Here is a 19,950-nt window from a genome sequence, read left to right as displayed (position 1 = left end):
AACTGTGTTCCAACAGTCAGTATGATCTTATTTCTGACTGAATGCTTATATGCAGTAGGGCTTTAAAAACATCTAGGAAGGAAATAAGCACAAACAATTCTGTAAGGTATGTAAAAAGTAAACTTTATGTATGTATGTGTGTTTTGGGGTCATACCTAGTGGTGTTTGACTATCCTCTGCCTAGAGCTTGAGGGGTCACTCCTAGTTCTACTTTCATGACTATGTGATTCCAGGAGTCAAACCTGGGCCTCCCACATAGAAAACACTCATTCAACCCTTTCTGACCACAAAGCTAGTGTTTTAAAGTGACTTCTTAGTTTCAGTATATAGACTATATGAAGTATTAAGAAATGTCCGAACTAAAGAATAGGTCCCTACATGCAGATATTAAAGTAGTCACACTGCAGATTTGTTTTGGGGGGACAACCTGGCAGTACTAAGTGCCTCTACACTTAGGGACCACTCCTGGTGATGCTCAGGAGATCATATTGGGTATTGTGGGATTGAACCCAAGGCTGTAATCAAGGCAAGCATCCTGTCCACTGTGCTATGTCTTCCTCCCCACCCTAGCAGATGATACTTCAGTACTGAAATGTAGTCCTCAATTTGATTTTTGACATATTTGACTAAATAGGTTACCAATACAATGTTAAAATTCCAATGTTAAAGTCCAAAATGGCATTTGGACTTTAAAAAAATGCCTGGGCAGGGTAGAGGCCTTTAAAACAGCGTCTACAAGGCCATGGGGTAACTGCGAGGGATACTCAAGTCTGGTGCTGCTGGAACCAAGCTGTGCTCAGAGGACCAGGAAGTGCTGGGAACAGAAACGAGGCCCTTTCATGCCAGGATCTGATTGAGCCTCTGCATCATTTCACTGGCCAAGACACCTGTTTTCTATAGTTAAATTGGAGAGTACAAGTTTTGCTGTGAAACTCCAGTGCAAGTTGCCTTTGGATGTCCTTCTGTAGCTTCAGTCTAGCTAATGAGCCAAGGAACTCAAAAGCCATCCTTACTCTTAGGTGAATTCTATTTATTACTGAGCATAGGAATGAAAAGAAAATTTGTTAAAAAACAATAGAAAATATGAAAAAGAACTGGAAAAGAAATTTAGTCAAATGATAATTATTGTCAATATAAAGTAATTCAAGCTTTTGAAGTGGATGAAAATATTTATTCAAATCTAACTGTATAGTATCAAGTTGAATTAAATAAACATTAACTATTTCTTTAGAAATATGACTCATCACTTAAAAATTTGTTACAACACAAATTTCTGCAGTAAGGTCTACCAATTAAGATGTGATTTTCACATTGAGAAATGTCTGAAGATAGGATGGATTTAGTTTTCATAGGTCTAATACAAAAAAAAGTTGAGGGAAACAATTCTTAACAGTATGTACACTGAAGGGGAAAAAACCTTAACAAACTATTATTTGAACAGACAGAAAACACTGCGAAAAATATACTTGAGTGTCTAGGCACAATTGGTCAGGTATTAATTAGATGCCTCTCACAATATCTGAAAGCAGAATATTCTGGTAAGATGCATTTGGGGTTTGGGATTGCTTTTACCACCTATATATATATATATATATGAGAAAAAAATTATGATCCCAGATACCCTTCCCCCACCCAATAATCGACCAAATAAGTAAGGTTCTACTTTCAGACAGAGGGAAAAGCTATACTAATTTCTGTTCTTGTAAAAGTTCTGTTCTCTTAAACTTGACTCATGGATTTTAATAAAGGCACCTCTCTCTCTTTAAGGACTTTTTGTGAGTAAATTTTTATATAACATTTCAAGGGGGTAGAGAGATAATGTGCTACATGTAAGTAAATGGGTTATTCAATACAGTCCATTTTAGGAGAAAATTAAGTTATAAAACTATGATTTCTTTTTACAAGCCATGATGGACATGGCTTTCTAAAAGGATACCAGAAGGATAATCCTCCACATAAACTTTAACAAAGAATACATGATTTAAATTAAATGTGCATTGGTCATACTATGTAAAAAGTCTTATGAATTAGTGCAATTCGTTATATCCCCAGCATTCAGGGGAAAAGTATATACATAACCATGAAATCTCAACTATAGTATAAGCAATCTTTTTATGGCTCAACAGTCTAACACTTAAAAGTTCTGTAAAAGATCTTATTTATAATTTCTAAACAAAAGTTCAGAACATTCAAATGGTATACAAAATTCTCTCTTTAAAACAAAGAGATCAGAATAAACAGTTAAAGTATAAAATTGCAGGAATATAATCTTTAGTACAATTGTAAGAGGGGGTGGAAAAAACCCATACTGTTCCTTTCTGATTACTACCAGTTTAAGTAGTTACCATTTTTGTATTATTTAAGTGGCCATATCCTTAACTGCCTTGTCAAATAGTTACTGAAGGCAATTTATATAAGTTAAAGCATTTTCCTCACAAAATTGAGAAATTATTTTAAATGAGTAAGTCTCAGAATTAGGAATCATGAGTAAAAAAACACAGTGTAAGGATAGTAGTAGATTGACCTAATCTCTATTTCAACAAGATTTACATAGTATTTACAATATGCAATTGTCAGAGATGTACAGTTTTGCAGATTGGCTTTACTTACATTTCTGCAAGTCTTTTTCCAAAATAAAATATACCTGGTAAATCTATTTACAAACTAGAAAGCTGCTTTAGAAACAGCATGATTTTGTTATAGAGTGAATATTCAGTACGATCAAAGTGCAGGTCAAACTGTGATTCTGTCAGCATCTCAGCCTCACACTCAGACTGTAAGGGATAAACTTTTCTGTTCACTCATCATAATGCAATGAGAGCAAAAATTTGTCCACATCCATTCCAGCTGGAAATGAACTGGGTAGCTTCTTTTTCTGTTAAAAAGGAAAACAATGGAAGAAAAGGAAAGAGATAAATAAAAAAATAAATCTATGCCGGGGCCGGAGCAGTGGCGCAGTGGTAGTGTTTGCCTTGCATGCGGCTGACCTAGGATGGACCATGGTTCATTTTCCCAGCATCCCATATGGTACCCCCCCCCTCAAGCCAGGAACAAATTTCTGAGCACATAGCCAGGAGTAACCACTGAGCGTCACTGGGTATGACCCAAAACCCAAAGCAAACCAAAAATCTACGTTAAATAATGAACTCAAAATCAAAGCCCAAAAGCCTTGATTCTTACTAAGACACCTAGAATCCTTTTTAGTTTCCTCTATATACTGAAATTCTAGACAAAATTTTAGCTCATCTGAATTTGAGTTAAATAGGCAAATAGAAACAAAATCCATAAAAATCCAAGATTTATAAAGTATACATCAATGATACCTAGATATTAGCAAAAAGATAATAGACATTAGGCAGCCAGACCTGCTAAACCCAAACAGTAGGAAGTTTTAACAGATTTTAAAAAGTATCGGTGCTTTCCAAGTTCCAAACATTCACAATCTACAGAAATCTTTACATTGTTTGTACATTTAATACACAGAACTAACATCACACTTCGATGTGTGAAGGCCAGATTGCCTTACACATGGCTCAACTTGGGTTTGATTCCCAGCACCTGAAATGGTTCCTTGAGCCTGACAGGATGATAACAAGGGAATAGCCCTAAGCACCACCATATATTACCCACCACCACCAAAAAAAAAAAAAACAAACCAAACAACAACAAAACAACAACAACAAAAAACAAACAAACCCCAAAAGCAAAAAGATGAGCAATGATCTCATGTCAAAGATGCTAAGGCGTACCTGGCCACAGAAGTACCAGCAGGAAAGGTAAGATTAGAACACAGGCTTTCTTAACTGCCAGGCAAGAATCCTTCCCTAATACCATGTCTCCTCTAAACTTTTTCTTTCTTTTTTTTGTTTTTGGGTCAGACCCGACAGTGCTCAGGGGTTACACCTGGCAGGCTCGGGGGACCATATGGGATGCCGGAATTTGAACCACTGTCTTTCTGCATGCAAGGCAAATGCCCTACCTCCAAGCTATTTCTTAGGCTTAAACATTTTCTATTTAAACTTAGAAAATGGCAAACAGATTTAGGGAAAAATATATTATGGTCATTTATTAATCCCATTAATGCTATTTATTAACACTGCCTTCCTAAAAACCATAATCATTATAACAGAAAAAATATTTTCCCACTGCTCCAATATGTTAACATCTGTAATGCCCCACAGAAGAGGGACACAGCAGGATATGCGTAAAAGCCTGGCAGGTAAAGTAAGTTTTTACTTGGTCATTTTGTAAAGTGATTCCCACTCTGTCTTTAATTTTTTCATTCTCCCATAGAAACTCAGGTCCTAGATGACAGAAGGAACAAAAATGTCCTTATCCTAAAAATGTTAAATAAACATCAGCTAACCGTTAAAAGAGCTATTTCACCTAGATAACCTGAGCCATCTACTGACTGAAAAACACTGTCTAGCAAAATTTAAAGGTGTCCTGGACTTATCAGGGGCCGAGTGATAGATAGCAAGCACAGTGGGGAAGGCTGTTTGTCCTGCATGTTGCTGACCCGGGTTTGATCCTGGCATCTCACTAGTCCCCTGAGCTTGCCAGGAATAACTTCTGAGTGCAGTTAGGAGTAACTAACCCGAGTGCAGCCAGATGTGGTGTGTGTGGACATGCAAGCTCACGTGTGCGCGCACACACATACACACAAATTGATCAGGCAGTCATTGTAACGAATTTGTAGTGCTTGAATCTGAGGAGTAGAGCAGGTGAAAGTATTATTTTGAAATTAATATGCTGACACTGCAGCCAAGTATTAGTACAGAGGGGGAAGGTCCTTGCTCTGCATTTGGCTGATCCAAGTTCAACCCACCCACCTTCCAATCCTATTGGGTCCCTGAATCCTACCAGAAGTAAGTCCTGAGTGCAGATCCAGGAGTAACCTGAGTACCGCTAACTATGGCCCCAAAACTAAACAAAAAGATGTTGACACTTGCCTTAAATTTCTTCTTTTTCATTGGTATTGATGAATTTGTAAGATTTTTACCAGAAGTACGGGAGTTTCGTTCACGGTCATCTAATTCCTCAATTTTACGCTTTTTTGTGGTGCTCCTGGCAGATGCTCTGAATTGCTGTGTATTATCCTTCAGTGGCGTGGTCGAGGCTGTCCTGGCGATGGCTGCCCTGGAAAGGATCATCAGTGTGTGGGCAGCCATGTTCACACTGTTCTCACTCCCTGTCTCACTGGCAGGGCTGCAGGCAGGAAGGTCTTGAGGAACGGGAGGGATCATTATTTTGGGAGTGCCACTATCTTCACCCAAATGCCTTGTGGAGGGAACCTTGATTCTGTCTGTTGGTTCTTCTTTATGCTTTTCTCCGGTTGCTGAGCCAGGTGTCCGGGGTATAGGTAAATCGATGCTATCAGGGACCCTGTTTACTGGGCTGGGCCACTGACCATCACGGAACATTTCGGTGCTATGCTTGGTCAGTGGGTTCGTCAAAGAACTGGAAGATTTGGTGTGTTCTTGTTTAAGATCTTTCCCGGCTGAACCAACTGAAACAGCATTTTTACCAGTTGAAGATGAGCCTTGTTTTTTGGTTATTTCTTGCAAGGAAGCTATAGTTTTCTCATTCCATAAACCCCCATTTTGTTGCCCATTAGAGAGTTTTGACGTTTCTGGATTTTTCTGCCTTTCCACATCAGTGCATAATTCATTCTCCTTATTAGCAGTTGTCTTGTGGAAAGATTCAAGTGCAGTCTCTACTGCGGCAGCTTTCTTTTCAGACTGAGTTTCTTTGATGTTACTATGTCGGCTCCCAGCAGTTTCTGACTTAGACAAAATCTTTGGCACGGGAAGTTTCTCTCTCTTGATAACATTACTGGATGGGAGTTTTAAGGCTGCTGACCCAGCCTGTAAATCATGGTTCGGAGAGGAGATGTCACTCTGGTCCTTGCTTTGGGTGGCTGTCTGCTGTTCCGTCCGCAGGGCAGTAGGCTGGGGAGTGCTGCTGTCAAAGCAGAGCACCCGCCGATGGCTTTCAAAGGCTCTGCCAGTCTGTGGGCTGCTCCCAGCTGAATTAGGAGTGGCAATGTCTTCTTTTTTATCCCCAAGCTCTGTGGCTCTAATCTTGTCTGAAACTTCATTTCTACAGAAGCAAACAATTGTTTGAAGAACATAATTTTATCCAAACATTCAAATATGTAGTTAAAGGAGACAGATTAAGGTGCTTATCTCGCCCATGGTTCCATCTCCAGCATGACCTGGCAGGCCCCAAGCACTGCTGGAGTGACCCCCCCGCTGAGACTCAGCTACCAAACCATTGCCAAGTATGACCCCCCAAACCACTAAGTTTTTTTTTGTTTGTTTGTTTTTGGGTCACTCCCGGTGGTGCTCAGGAGTTACTCCTGGCTCTGTGCTCAGAAGTCACCCATGCCAGACTCCGGGGACCATAGGGGATGACGGGATTCGAACCGCCATCCCTCCCGTGCTGGTTTAGTGCAAGGCAAAGCCTTGCCGCTGTGCTATTGCTCCGGTCCCCCCACTATATTCTTTTTTTTTGGGGGGGGGGCCACAACCGGCGGTGCTCAGGGGTTACTCCTGGCTGTCTGCTCAGAAATAGCTCCTGGCAGGCACGGGGGACCATATGGGACACCGGGATTCGAACCAACCACCTTTGGTCCTGTATCAGCTGTTTGCAAGGCAAACACCGCTGTGCTATCTCTCCGGGCCCCCCACTAAATTCTTTTTTTTTTGTTTTTTGGGCCACACCCGGCTTTGCTCAGGGGTTACTCCTGGCTGTCTGCTCAGAAATAGCTCCTGGCAGGCATGGGGGACCATGTGGGACACCGGGATTCGAACCAACCACCTTTGGTCCTGGATCGGCTGTTTGCAAGGCAAACACCGCTGTGCTATCTCTCCGGCCCACTAAATTCTTAAAGCTACCAAACCTCACCTAAAATTCTACTCTACACTTACCTCTGTGCATGACATCCAATTAAATGACTAGATGAATCCACCAAATTATTTACTTGTTTTCCTGGAATGGAAAATGAATTAATTAGAAAAGAAAAATATTTCTACAGAAACAGCAAACTCGTCTGAAAGAGAATGAATTCTTTCAGGCTGCATTATCTTGAACTACAAGAAATTAAAAAAAAAGTTTACCCCCTCCTTTAAGATGGTTCAAAGGGCTGAAGTTCTGGGTTCAATCCCCCAACACCATAGGTCCCTTAAGGAGCACTAAAAGTGATGCTACGCGATCAAACTGGGAACGTCTCCTGAGCTTTGACAGGAGATTGACAGACACAATTCCCTTCCCCTCCTGTTATTATTGCTGCTAACAATGTGACTCGAGGTTGTTCAGACTTGTTACTGGAATAGAGGTCACACACATCTGCCCATGTATGTGGAGACTTGACACTGCTATGGAACCAATAGCCTCACTCTTACAGAGCAAGGTGTACCCCTGAGCAACACCAGGTGTTGCCCCAAAACCAAAACCAAACAAGCCAAGCCAAAGAACCAACCAATCAACCAACCAAACAAAAAGAGCTAAGGTTCAGGGAGCTGGCAGAAAGAACTGAGATGCCTGCTCTATTTGCAATGCTCAAATGTTACTCTGGGAACTGCTGGATGCAATACAAACATAAAATTCAAAAGTAGATTTTTCAAGGAGACAGCTCCAGTGGCATATAAGCAAATTTGGGCAATATCCCGAGCTTGAGTCCCAGTTCCAGCTGGCCCTTGTATTCTAAACACTACCAGGCCAGAAGGTGGATGAGACCTTAGCACCATTAGTTTAAGAATTGTCAGGCATGAGGGTCACTCTTTTCCAGGGCCATTGCAGGGAGGGGTCACTATATAAAACAAATAAAAACCCCCATTATTAAAACAAAATTGTGATAGACAAAGATGGTCACACATTGATTTTGCAGAGAAAGTATATGGAGCAAATGGCTGTACTTATGTAAATATGAACATATTATCTTTAGGTTTGTGAATTACATTACACCACAAAACAACCAAACATATAAGCTCATAGGACCATTTCAAAAGATCCTGAGATTCTTAGAGCTGCCTCAAATATGGCCACATGAAACCTCCAACCAAATTTTTCAATACTGACACTGATAATAAGAGTACACTAAATTAGAAGGGAGGGGCCAGAGAGATAGCACAGTGGTAGGGAGTTTGCATTCCCAGCATCCATATAGTCCCTCAGCCTGCCGGGAGTGATTTCTGAATAAAGAGCCAGGAGTGACTGACCCCTGAGCTCCGCTGGGTATGCCCAAAAAAAATCAATAAAGTTAAAAAAAAAATTAGATGGGAAAGTAGCCAATTACTCTTAACAACTAAAATACAGAATTAGTAAACAGAGGACTTCATTATGTAATAGTTCTCACAAATTTTCTTTTACCCAAGTATATTTTGATAATTCCATTAGCCATTTAGTTGTAACAAGCAATCGATACAAAATTATTTTGTGCTTGCCAAGGGAACAGAGTCAGGGAGAGGGGAATAGGAAGGGTCAACGGTGAAGGGAATTGATGTTGGGATCCAATGATGGTGGGATTGGCTTGGAAAACTAAGTGTTTGAAATAACTATATTAGGATTAGAAACTTTGTATTCCATTGTTTTTTTTTTTATTTGTTTGTTTTTGGGTCCCACCTGGTGGTGCTCGGAGGTTACTCATAAAAAAAAAAAAAAAAAAGAGGTTACTCCTGGCTCTCCCTCCTGGCAGGCTTGGGGGACCAGACTGGATGCCCGGAATCGAATCATCATCCGTCCTGGGCCGGCTGCGTGCAAGGCAAATGCCCTACTACTGCTGTACTGGTCCCACCATTGTTTAAGTAAAAAAACAAACACCTACCCTCCTTCCCTCCCCCACCTCTTTCTCATTAAAGAGAGAGTACAGGAGGGAAGCTTGACTTGGGTTCAACCCTGGCACTTCATATGGTCCTCTAAGCACTGCAAGAAGTAATCTGAGCACCACTGGGTAGGGGCCCAAAAACCAGAAAAAAAAACCTTTGTAAAATTTGGATGATCATCAGTTAGGAAAGAAGTTATTACATACTGCAGTGTTTCTGGGAACAAATCAAAACAGATATAAAGTTAATATTAATAAGTAGCTGTACCTGTAGGCAGCTTGCTTCTTAGTCCCTGAGTCTTCTGAGATTTTGGAGGGATGGGGAGCTGAGCTATATTTCTATTGCACATAGGTGCTGCCAAAGGCATAGGAAGAACCTAGACAAGAAAGAGTCACTTATTAGACTATGCCTGGAAGGTGTTGGTGTTTCATTTTCAGAGTTTGAGTCTTACCTGCCGAGGAGCAGAAAAGGTATTTCCATTCTGTCCAACCACAGATACGGGAATCATTCCCACCATTCCTTGAAGTACAGGCTGTACTGGAGAGGCAATTATGATGGCAGACCCTAAAAATAATTTCCCATTAAGATTTCTTATAAACAGCAAAACAATTACTGTGAAAAAAATTCTGTAAGGCCCCAAGAGAATACAGGAATACTAAAGGCCCTTGCTTGGTATGTATGTGCCCTACCATGGTTTGCTGCTCATGGTCTTTCAGCACTGCAAAATATGGCTTGGGGAACCCTGCATGCCACTGGATTCAAGCAACACTACACACTGAGCCTTAGCACTGATCCACTAGGCAGCCGGTTGAGACTCTCTAGAGCAGGGGTGGCGAACACACGGCTCCCGGCCAAAATGAATGCAGCTCTTTGCCTTTTGTCATTATTTTGTATACTGTGGCTCTTTGCCAAGTTTGGATTTTGTCCTGCTGCTTCTGAGGAGGGACCTCTGAGGAGAGATCTATGAGCGCGGAGTCCCGCCCCCAGGCTGCGTCATCCCATCTCCCAACGATCAGAAACAACTGCACGGGCCAGACAAGCAGGGGGACCCATGTGTCACATGTTGTGTCGCATCTTGTCGTTAGTTCTTAGTGTGGAGGACGCAGCACACCCTCACCATCACTGCAGGATTTTTGACCCTCACTCAAAATGGCAAAATGTAGTATGTGTTTAATATATTATTGTTAAAATTAGATGCTTTTGTGTGTTTGCCTGTTTTGGCAGGTCACTGCGTGGTGTTGCTCTCTGACTCTCAGTTTAAAATGTTGGCTCTTTGTGTCGAACTTGTTAGCCACCCCTGCTCTATAGGCAGCTTCCCTAACCAATTAAAAACAAAACGAAAAGGGGTCCCGAATGATAGCACAGCGGGTAGGGTGTTTGCCTTGCAAAAACAGATCCAAGGTTGATCCCCAGCATCCATATACTTCTCCGAGCCTGCTAGGAATAATTTCTTAGTACAGAGTCAGGAGTAACCCCTGAGGGCCACTGGGTGTGGCCCAAAAACCAAAGTGCCCAAAGTTAATAAAATAAAAAAACAAAATAAATATAAACCTTGTTTCCTTTTAAACACTTTGGGAATTGGGATCACGGCTAATAAAATATAATCTAACACTTAAATAATCAAACAAGTCATATAGGAATAAGCTCCAGTACAGTGCATATTATATGCTAGAACTTGACTCCTGGCACACATCACAAAGAACAAGTACAATCAGTGCTGGCAGGGATGTGGGAGAAAGGAGCTCTCATTCACTGTTGGTGGGAATGCCATCTAGTCCAGCCTTTATGAAAACAATATGGAGATTTCTCAAATAACTGGAAATTGAGATCCCATATGATCCAGCTATATCACTCTGAGGGATATATCCTAGGAACACAAAACTGCAATGCAAAAATCCCTTCCGCACATCTATATTCATTGCGGTGCTACTTACAATAGCTAGACTCTGGAAACAACCAAGATGCCTTCAACAGATGAATGGCTAAAGAAACTGTGTTACATATATACAATGGAATATTATGCAGCTGTCAGAAGAGATGAAGTTATGAAATTTTCCTATACATGGATGTACATGAAATCTATTATGCTGAGTGAAGTAAGTCAGAGAGAGAGACATAGAATAATCATGGGCTTTAAGAAAAATAGGGCCCGGAGAGATAGCACAGCGGTGTTTGCCTTGCAAGCAGCCCATCCAGAACCTAAGGTGGCTGGTTCGAATCCCGGTGTCCCATATGGTCCCCTGTGCCTGCCAGGAGCTATTTCTGAGCAGACAGCCAGGAGTAACCCCTGAGCACCTCCGGGTGTGACCCAAAAACCAAAAAAAAAAAAAAAAAAAAAAAAAAAAAAAAAAAAAAAAAATAAATAAATAAAAGAAAAGAAAAATAAAAGATTGGGGCTGGAGACATAGCATAGAGGTAAGGCATTTGAATCCTGGCATCCCATATGGTCCCCCAAGCTTGCCAGGAGCAATTTCTGAGCATAGAGCCAGGAGTAACCCCCGAGTACTGCAGAATGTGATCCAAAAAAGACATGATTGAAATTATTCCTAGAGATGAAGGCCAGAAGGACTGGCTCATGATACGAAGCTCACCACAAAGAGTGGTGAGTGCAGTTAGAGAAATAACTACACTGAGAACTGTTATAACAATGTCAATGAGCCAGTCTCAGCTCCTGGAAAAAAAAACAAACAATGTCAGTGAGTGAAGTAGAAAGCCTGTCTTAAATATAGGTTGGGGGGGTAGGGAGATGAGGGAGATGGAAGCACTGATGATGGGAATGTGGCACTGGTGAAGGGGGGGTGTTCTATTTATGACTGAAACCCAACTACAATCATGTAATCATGACATTTAAAAAAAGATATTATTTGGGGCCGGGTAGGTGGCGCTGGAGGTAAGGTGTCTGCCTTGCAAGCGCTAGCCAAGGAAGGACCACGGTTCGATCCCCCGGCGTCCCATATGGTCCCCCCAAGCCAGGGGCGATTTCTGAGCACATAGCCAGGAGTAACCCCTGAGTGTCAAACGGGTGTGGCCCAAAAACCAAAAAAAAAAAAAAAAAAAAAAAAAAAAAGATATTATTTAAAAAAATTGACTCCTGCAAAATAGGAGGATGGGCAGAAAAGATAGTACTGTGGGTAGGTCAGAATGTGGCTGACCCAGGTTTGATCACCAGCTTCCTAAATACTCTCAAATGGCCAAAAGTAATTCCTGAGTAAAGAGCCAGGAGTAACTCCTGAGCATCACTGGATTTGACCCCCCACAAAATATAACTAAACAAAAAAAGAAAAGAGGAGTGGGAACATCTGGATCTGGACTATATAGCACCCTCCGAATCAGGGGTTCTGGTTTGGCTCTTCACTGGCTCCCCTGGACACACTTGCCTGTGCTGTAGGACCCACAGAAGATGCTACTCCCTGGTTGGCCCACTGCAAAAGTGTTTCCTGACCCTGCTCCCAAAAAAAAGTCAATGAGAAAATTGGGGTTGGGGGGGGGTGCAGGTCAGAGGTCTCAAGAGGTAGAACAGTGGGAGGGGACCTGCCTTGTATGTAGTCAACATGAGTTAAATCCCCAGCACCGTGAGCCCTATCAGCTTTGGTTAAAACATTAAAACCCAAATCAATAACTGCCCAGAGGAATTAAATTTCATTCTAGAGAAAAAAACTTCAAAATAACCCTTTTTTCTTAATGACAGGAAAAATTGTTTCTTAAGTTTCAAACATACCTATAAAAGCAGGAACTCTGTGGCATGTATTTAAGCCTAGTCATTAACTGCCAACAAGTCACTAGTGTTACCTTGTGAAAAGTTGGGTGACACAGGTTGGCCGAGAGCAAACACACCATTTGACCTTGGTGGTGTCTGTAACTGAGGTGCTGGAGGCTGAGTGGGCATGGGTGCTGAGTTTCCAGGCAATACTACCACATTAGACTGAGCGACAGTGGCTCCTAAGGCAGTCGGGTCTGTTACACAGGTAGCTATCAGAATGTTGTTGGAACTGCCAAACGTCGTGGTTGTAGCTGGCATCAGCTGTATAAATCTGGTGTCCTTCGACACACTCGATCCAACCTTAGCTGAAAAAGCTGCACCATCTTCGTTCTGAGTATTAGTTATGGCAGAGTCTTCAGGTTTGACAGCTAAGACACTCTGTTCCACAGAGGCTGAATCCTCTACTTCTTCAGCAGACGAGGATTTTGAGGACACTGAAGGTGTATTTTCTTTTGAAGATAGGCCTTTAGCTAATTCTGCATTCTGGGCAGACGATTTAGTGGAAGAGGACAAAATGATAGTCGGCAAGTTTTCTCCACTAATACTAGAAACAGCACTGCTCAGCTCAGTATCAGAGGAAACAAATGGATCATCACTGATAATAATTTTGAGAGAAACAATATTGGCTCCATCTATCTCATCTGAACTGCTGCTAGTAGGTTTATCAATAGTGCCTTGCGACTCAGGATAGGAATTACCAGTTGAAGAGCAGACGGACTCGGAACGAAGAGAGCGTTTGTTTTCTATATCACCTTCCGGAGGCATTACTGTAACTTCCTCACAGTTATCATTTTCACCTAAAGAGATAAAATTATTGTCTCCATTTTCTTTTATAGACGATAAAGGCTCCTGTGAATCTGCAAGGCCCTTCTCAGACTCAGAGTGTTGAGTTTCAAGCTCTGCATTATTTAACTCAGCAGAAGAGGAATCATTAGGTGGTTGTTTATTTAAAGATACTGAATCTCCAGGGTGAAGTTCCTTTTGCTGTTCAGATACATTTAATTTTGAACTTTCAGCAGACTCAAGCAGTGCTTTATGTTGAAGTAAAGAACTGTCTTGGCAGTCTGATAGTTGGGATCCAACTGTTAATACCTCATTAACTTCAAGTTTACTCTGGTTAATTTCATTAGAATCTGGTGACTTGGAACCTGGTAAACTAGTTTTAAGACCTCCGCTATCGTTAGAAGTTTCAGAAAATGTAATGTTTTTTGATGACTTTCCAGTGAGTGGAGTACTTTGAGATAAAAGCTGAGTGCTTTTCCCAGGCAGAATTACATTTTCATTGTCAGTATCACCATCAAGGGAAACAAATGTAGTTACTGGCATATCAGACTGATTGGGCTGCAACTGAGGCTCGTTCTGTACATCTGGGCACAAAGAATTCTTCTCAACCTCCAAAGCTATTTCTGTTTCTGTGGACATCTCACTTGTGTACAAGTCAGCACAATGCTGATTACATTCAGGACCAGAATTTTCTCTTTGGTTAAAATCATTCAAATTAGGCACAGATTCAAAGTTAATATCAAGATTACACTTCTGTTCAGTAGGAACCACAATTTTAAAGGCCTTCTTCTGGATGCCAGGGCTTACGGTGGAAAACTGTTCCTGGGCTTCCTGTCTAAGCTCATGATGGCTGCTGACATTATTCAGAGCTGCTGCAGTTTCTTCATTCTGAAAGGATGCACAAAATGAGGGTCCACCAGACTGATAATCTAGAAAATAGCAAGATAAAATATGGTAAGCATGTATCGCTTGAATTGTAATCTGTACTATAACATCCATTTTTGCCAAGAAAATAATTTTGGCTTTGACAAAATGAAAATCTGATAAAAATTTCATCATTCTTCTGGGTATTAAAAAGAAAAAGAAAAAGGTTCCAAACAAGCAACTGTTTCAAAAGTTGGGACTTTTCAACAATCTTTTTGTTTTGTTTTTGAACCACACCTGGCAGTGTTTAGAGGTTACCCCTGGCTCTGTGTTCAGAAATCACTCCTGGCAGGTTCAGGGGACCATATGGGATGCTGGGGATCAAACCTGGGTCTGTCACGGGTTGGCCATGTGCAAGGCAAATGACCTACTACTATGCAATCACTCCAGCCACTCAGCTTTTTTCATTTCTATTGATGAATATTTGTTCGTATTTGTATGGCTTAACATTCAGCATTTAACATTTAAATGGTAATTTAACATTTTACCAAACATCAACCACATGACTACTACTTTGCTTTTAGAGAAATTAGGTTTAGGAACTTGCCTTGCATTCTGCTAACCTCAGTTCTATCCTGGCACGGCCCTAGGGTCTCCCAAGCACTGAGATGGGTCAATCCTGAGCACTAAGCCAGAAATAGCTAAAAAGCATCACTGGATATGATCTCCAAAGCCTCCAAAATACAATTTAAATTGCTTAAAATTTTTTCAAAAATAAGCATACCTATATCACCATGAAGTAATATATAAAAGACAGAAAAACAGCAATAGGAAAGATGAAAAAAATGTATATTAACTACTACTTAATTTTGTCCATGTTCATTTTCATGTAGATTAGCATAGAACATATCTGAGTCCTTATTGTGGGGGAGATTAGCTGAAATTTTTGCTAAACCATTAAATTCAGGGGCAATAAGTTTCAACAAAGAGGTAGGGTGTTCCCCTGTGTAATATGGCTGACTTGGGTTCAATCTCTGGTATCTCCTATGTTCCCCTTAGCACTACCAGGACTGATCTCTGAGCAGAGTCAGGAGTAAGCCCTGAGCATTGCTGAGTGTGGCCCAAAACAAAACAAAACTGGAGAAAAAGATACATAGCTCACAAAATTTCAGTCTAAGAAAAATGGAGAATTGAGCCTGGATGTAGGTAGAGGACTCAAAGCAGGAAAGTATTCTGAGATTCTTTTGTTTTTGTTTTTTTGGGGCCATAACCAATGGCACTCAGGAGTTAATCCTGGCAGATGTGGGACACCATTTGGGATATGCTGGGGATTGAACTGTGGTTGGCTGTGTGCAAAGGCACAAGCCCTAGCTGCTGTGCTATCGTTCATTACCCTCTTGAAATAGTCTTTTTTTTTTTTTTTTTTTTTTGGTTTTTTTGGGTCACACCCGGCGGTGCTCAGGGGTTACTCCTGGCTGTCTGCTCAGAAATAGCTCCTGGCAGGCACGGGGGACCATATGGGACACCGGGATTCGAACCAACCACCTTTGGTCCTGGATCGACTGCTTGCAAGGCAAACGCCGCTGTGCTATCTCTCCGGGCCCTTGAAATAGTCTTAAACCAGTGTAGGAAGTGATGATGTGAAACCTGAAAGCTATCAGAGGCTTTTCTTCCTTCTTCCCTTCCTTCCTTTCCTCCTTCCTCCCTCCTTCCTTCCTTCCTTTTGGCCACACCCAGTGAACTCAGGGGTTATTCCTGGCTGTGCTCAGAAATCACTCCTGATTTGGGGGACCATATAGGATGCCACGGATCAAACGGGGTCCATTCTGGGTCAGCTGCGTGCAAGGCAAATGCCCTACCACTGCTCTATTGCTCCAGTCCCCCAAGCAGAAATTATTTTGGTATATCCTGCTACGAAAAATAGAGGGCTAGGGCCAGAGTGGTAGCGCATTTGCCTTCCATGTGGCTGACCCAGAACGAACGTAGATTTGATCTCCAGCATCCCATATGGTCCCCCGAGACAGGAGCAATTTCTAAGTGCAAAACCAGGAGTTACCCCTCAGCGCCACAGGGTGGTGTGCGCACACACGAATAATAGGAGGCGCGTGCACACACGCACACACACACACACACACACACACACACACACGAATAAAAGGAGGCCAAGGCTAGAGAGATAATAGTGATTAAGGTGCTTGCCTTGCATGTAGCCGTTCCAGGTTCAATGCACAGCATCTCAGGAGTAATTCCTGAGTGCAGAGGCAGCGTTAACCACTGAACATCCCTGTTTGTGCCCAAAAACGAAGAAGTGAAAAGGAAAAGTGAACAGAAGTTGTTCAAAAAAGGAATGTGTTTTAGCAGGCAGTGCAAGATATCAGGATAATGCTTGTCTTGTTTTTTTGTTTTGCTTTTTGGGTCACACCCGGCAGCACTCAGGGTTTACTCCTGGCTCTATGCTCAGAAATCGCCTCTGGCAGGCACAGGGGACCATATGGGATGCTGGGCTTCGAACCACTGTCCTTCTGCATGAAAGGCAAATGCCTTACCTCCATGCTATCTCTCCAGCCCCGGTTTTTTTTTTTTAAGGATGAGAAATAAAAGGAACTGTGAACAGGAATGATTACAAATAGAAGTTTGCGAAGAATTGATGGTATTCACATTTTTAGAGATGGTTATATGGGTATCTTCTGATACTGTAATTAAATGAGCTGTGTGTATATGTATATATATGGGTATCTTCTGAGATATATAATATATATCTTATCTTATTATTATATATAATATATATTAATATACATATCTCAGAAGAAACCCATAACTATATATGTATGTCGTTTTGGACCACACCTGGCGATGCTCAGGTGTTACTCCTGGCTCTGCACCCATAAATTGCCCCTGGCAGGCTCAGGGGACCATATGGAATGCCGGGAATGTAACTGGGTTATCCTGTCGTGGATTGGCCGTGTGCAACGCAAAAGTTCTACCGCTTTGCTATCTCTCCGGCCCTGTGGTGTATATATATTTTAACTTTTTTTTTTTTTTTTGGTTTTTGGGTCACACCCGGTGGTGCTCAGGGGTTATTCCTGGCTGTCTGCTCAGAAATAGCTCCTGGCAGGCACGGGGGACCATATGGGACACCGGGATTCCAACCAACCCACCTTAGGTCCTGGATCGGCTGCTTGCAAGGCAAACACCATTGTGCTATCTCTCCCGGCCCTATTTTAACTCTTTTTACATTTTAAAGTTTTTTTTGGAGAGAGAGGGTTCCCACACCTAGTGTAAAGTGGACATATGGTACCCAGGACTGAATCAGGGCCAGATATGCAAAGAAAATGCCCTAACCCATGTGTTCTCTTTCCAACCCCCTGCATTTTTTTGGTTTGTTTTGTTAGAGCCATACCTGGTGGCGCTCAGGGATTACTCCTGGCTCTGTGCTCAGAAATCACTCCTGGCAGGCTTAGGTGACCATATGGGATGCTGGGGATTGAACCCAGGTTGGTCCCAGATCAGTTGTGTGCATACCCTATCCCCTGTGCTCTGGCCCCAATCCCTGCAAACATTTTTATCGTTCTCTTCTGTTCATGGTTTATATTTGATAATAAAAACTGAAATCAGCAGATATATCAAATAGCAACTTATTCACACCTTATTTTTGTTTGTTTTGGGGCCACACCTGGCAGTGCTTATGTATTACTCCTGGCTTTGTAAACCAAATGAGATGCTGAGGCTCAAAGCCGGGTCAGCCATGTGCAAGGCAAACACATTACCTGCTGTGCTATTGCTCCAGCCTACACCTTCTTTAAATAGTTAGTGTACAGTTATATAATGTTAGATTATGAGTTTGAAATAGAGAACTTAGTTTTTGCCAATTAGTAATAGGAATAGCTAAGAAACCTCATTGTTATATATCATTTCCTCCCAAAATATGAAATACAGAAGTACAGTGGTCAGCTAAACTTGCTTAGTTGTATTAATGATATATACAAGGAATGAAAATCTGTGCTTCAATAAAAATTATGGTTAACATTAGAGATTTGGTCAAACTGTCTAAAACTATTTTTATTTTGGGTCACACCAGCAGCACTTGGGTTACTCCTGGCAGGCTCGGGGACCATATGGGATGCTGGGATTCAATCACCGTCCATCCTGGGTTGGCTGCGTGCAAGGCAAATGTCCTACCACTGTGTTATCTCTCTGGCTTCTATCTAAAACTATTAATACAGAATTGTGTGAAGTCAGTAATTTACAGCAAAATTAAAAAAATGAAACTAAATCTAAGTCAAAGTACTCAACTCCCAGGAAATTTTATTTTAACAAAGAGAAAAAAATGAAAATGATCTAGGGGATAATTTGAACACTTTAAAAATCATCTTCTGCCTTTGGATACTTAGACTAATACTAGGATTTAAATTGATATTAACAAAATCAAAATCTTACCAGATTCTTCTGATTTAAAAGAATCTTTAACTGCTACATTAGTTTCATCTGCTAAGCCTAAAGTGGGACTGGTTTCCATATGCTGAACAGAAAGGCCTTGTGAAATATTTTTATTATTCTTTGTTTTACCTGTTAAAAGGGAACAGGAAAACAACTGGTTAAATGACCAAATTTATTTTTATTATTCTTTGTTTTACCTGTTAAAAAGGGAACAGGGAAACAATTGGTTAGATGACCAAATTAAAAATTAGCGTCAATACAGCTTAGTGGTAAGGCAAATGTTAAACTTAGATTTTAATGATAAACTTTTGGGGGTGGGCCCGGAGAGATAGCACAGCGGTGTTTGCCTTGCAAGCAGCCGATCCAGGACCAAAGGTGGTTGGTTCGAATCCCGGTGTCCCATGTGGTCCCCCGTGCCTGCCAGGAGCTATTTCTGAGCAGACAGCCAGGAGTCACCCCTGAGCAATGCCGGGTGTGACCCAAAAACCAAAACAAAAAACAAAAAACAAAAACAAAAACAAACAAAAAAAACTTTTGGATATTTGGTTTTGTTTCTGAGTCACACTCAGCAGTGCTAGAGCTTACTACTGGCTTTCACTCAGGGATCACTCCTAGTGAGATTGGGGGGACCATATAGGGTACCAGCACTAAATTTAGTTTCGGCTACATAAAAGGCAAACACCTTCCATGAAGTACTATCTTTCTGGCCTCACTTTAGAATATTCTTAAGTTGCATTACTATTATTGACGCGTGTGAGGATTTCCTACCATATTTGTAGGTTTTCTGTCAGGTCTCCCAAAGAATGGCAAGGAGGTGTACTATTCCTGGAGAAACCTACACAACTGCTCAGGGTCAATGGCATTCCCTACTGCTCAGGCCACGTGATATCGATGGTGCACACAGGCCTGGCTCCAACTCCTAGATCAGTTAGTTGTTCCAGCACCTTTTTTCCCCTTGGCAGCAGCTAATTTGAATCCAGATCTTCACACAAGCAAGGCAAATGCTCTACTACTGAGCTGCATCCCTAGTACTCAGAGGAATAGTTTTGTTAATTATTTTTGTTAAATAATTTTGTTAATTTAGCCTACGTCAGAATTACCTGGAAGGTCAACCTACTAGCATCTCCACAGCACTCCAAGATAATGTTCTGTATTGCTTTAGGCAGGCCAAAAGCCATAGTGAGTTTCCAAACTCCCTTCATACATAATCACTCTCGGTATGAGTAGATAATACTTAAGTTGACAGGCACAAAATTGTCCACAAAAACAAAACACAAAGCT

General features: G+C 41.5%; 1 protein-coding gene across 1 annotated transcript in view; it reads right to left on the bottom strand.

Annotated features, from left to right (window-relative positions):
• Nucleotides 1-1,149: 1,149 nt before the first annotated feature.
• The window catches only part of LOC126016108 (protein NPAT), a 40,218-nt gene continuing 21,417 nt past the window's right edge, over nucleotides 1,150-19,950 (bottom strand). Inside the window, exons 12-18 of the mRNA XM_049778639.1 lie at nucleotides 18,670-18,798; nucleotides 12,615-14,297; nucleotides 9,277-9,389; nucleotides 9,093-9,201; nucleotides 6,933-6,993; nucleotides 4,953-6,102; nucleotides 1,150-2,875 (exon numbers count right to left, since the gene is read on the bottom strand). Of these exons, the coding sequence (XP_049634596.1) occupies nucleotides 2,798-2,875; nucleotides 4,953-6,102; nucleotides 6,933-6,993; nucleotides 9,093-9,201; nucleotides 9,277-9,389; nucleotides 12,615-14,297; nucleotides 18,670-18,798 (3,323 nt within the window). The 3' untranslated portion in view covers nucleotides 1,150-2,797. The remainder of the gene's footprint in view (nucleotides 2,876-4,952; nucleotides 6,103-6,932; nucleotides 6,994-9,092; nucleotides 9,202-9,276; nucleotides 9,390-12,614; nucleotides 14,298-18,669; nucleotides 18,799-19,950) is intronic.

The sequence above is a fragment of the Suncus etruscus genome, chromosome 8 (genome assembly GCF_024139225.1).
Source record: "Suncus etruscus isolate mSunEtr1 chromosome 8, mSunEtr1.pri.cur, whole genome shotgun sequence".
NCBI classification, from domain to species: Eukaryota; Metazoa; Chordata; class Mammalia; order Eulipotyphla; family Soricidae; genus Suncus; species Suncus etruscus.
The sequence above is the reverse complement of the archived record's forward strand: the minus strand, read 5'-3'. Positions and strand labels throughout refer to the sequence as shown.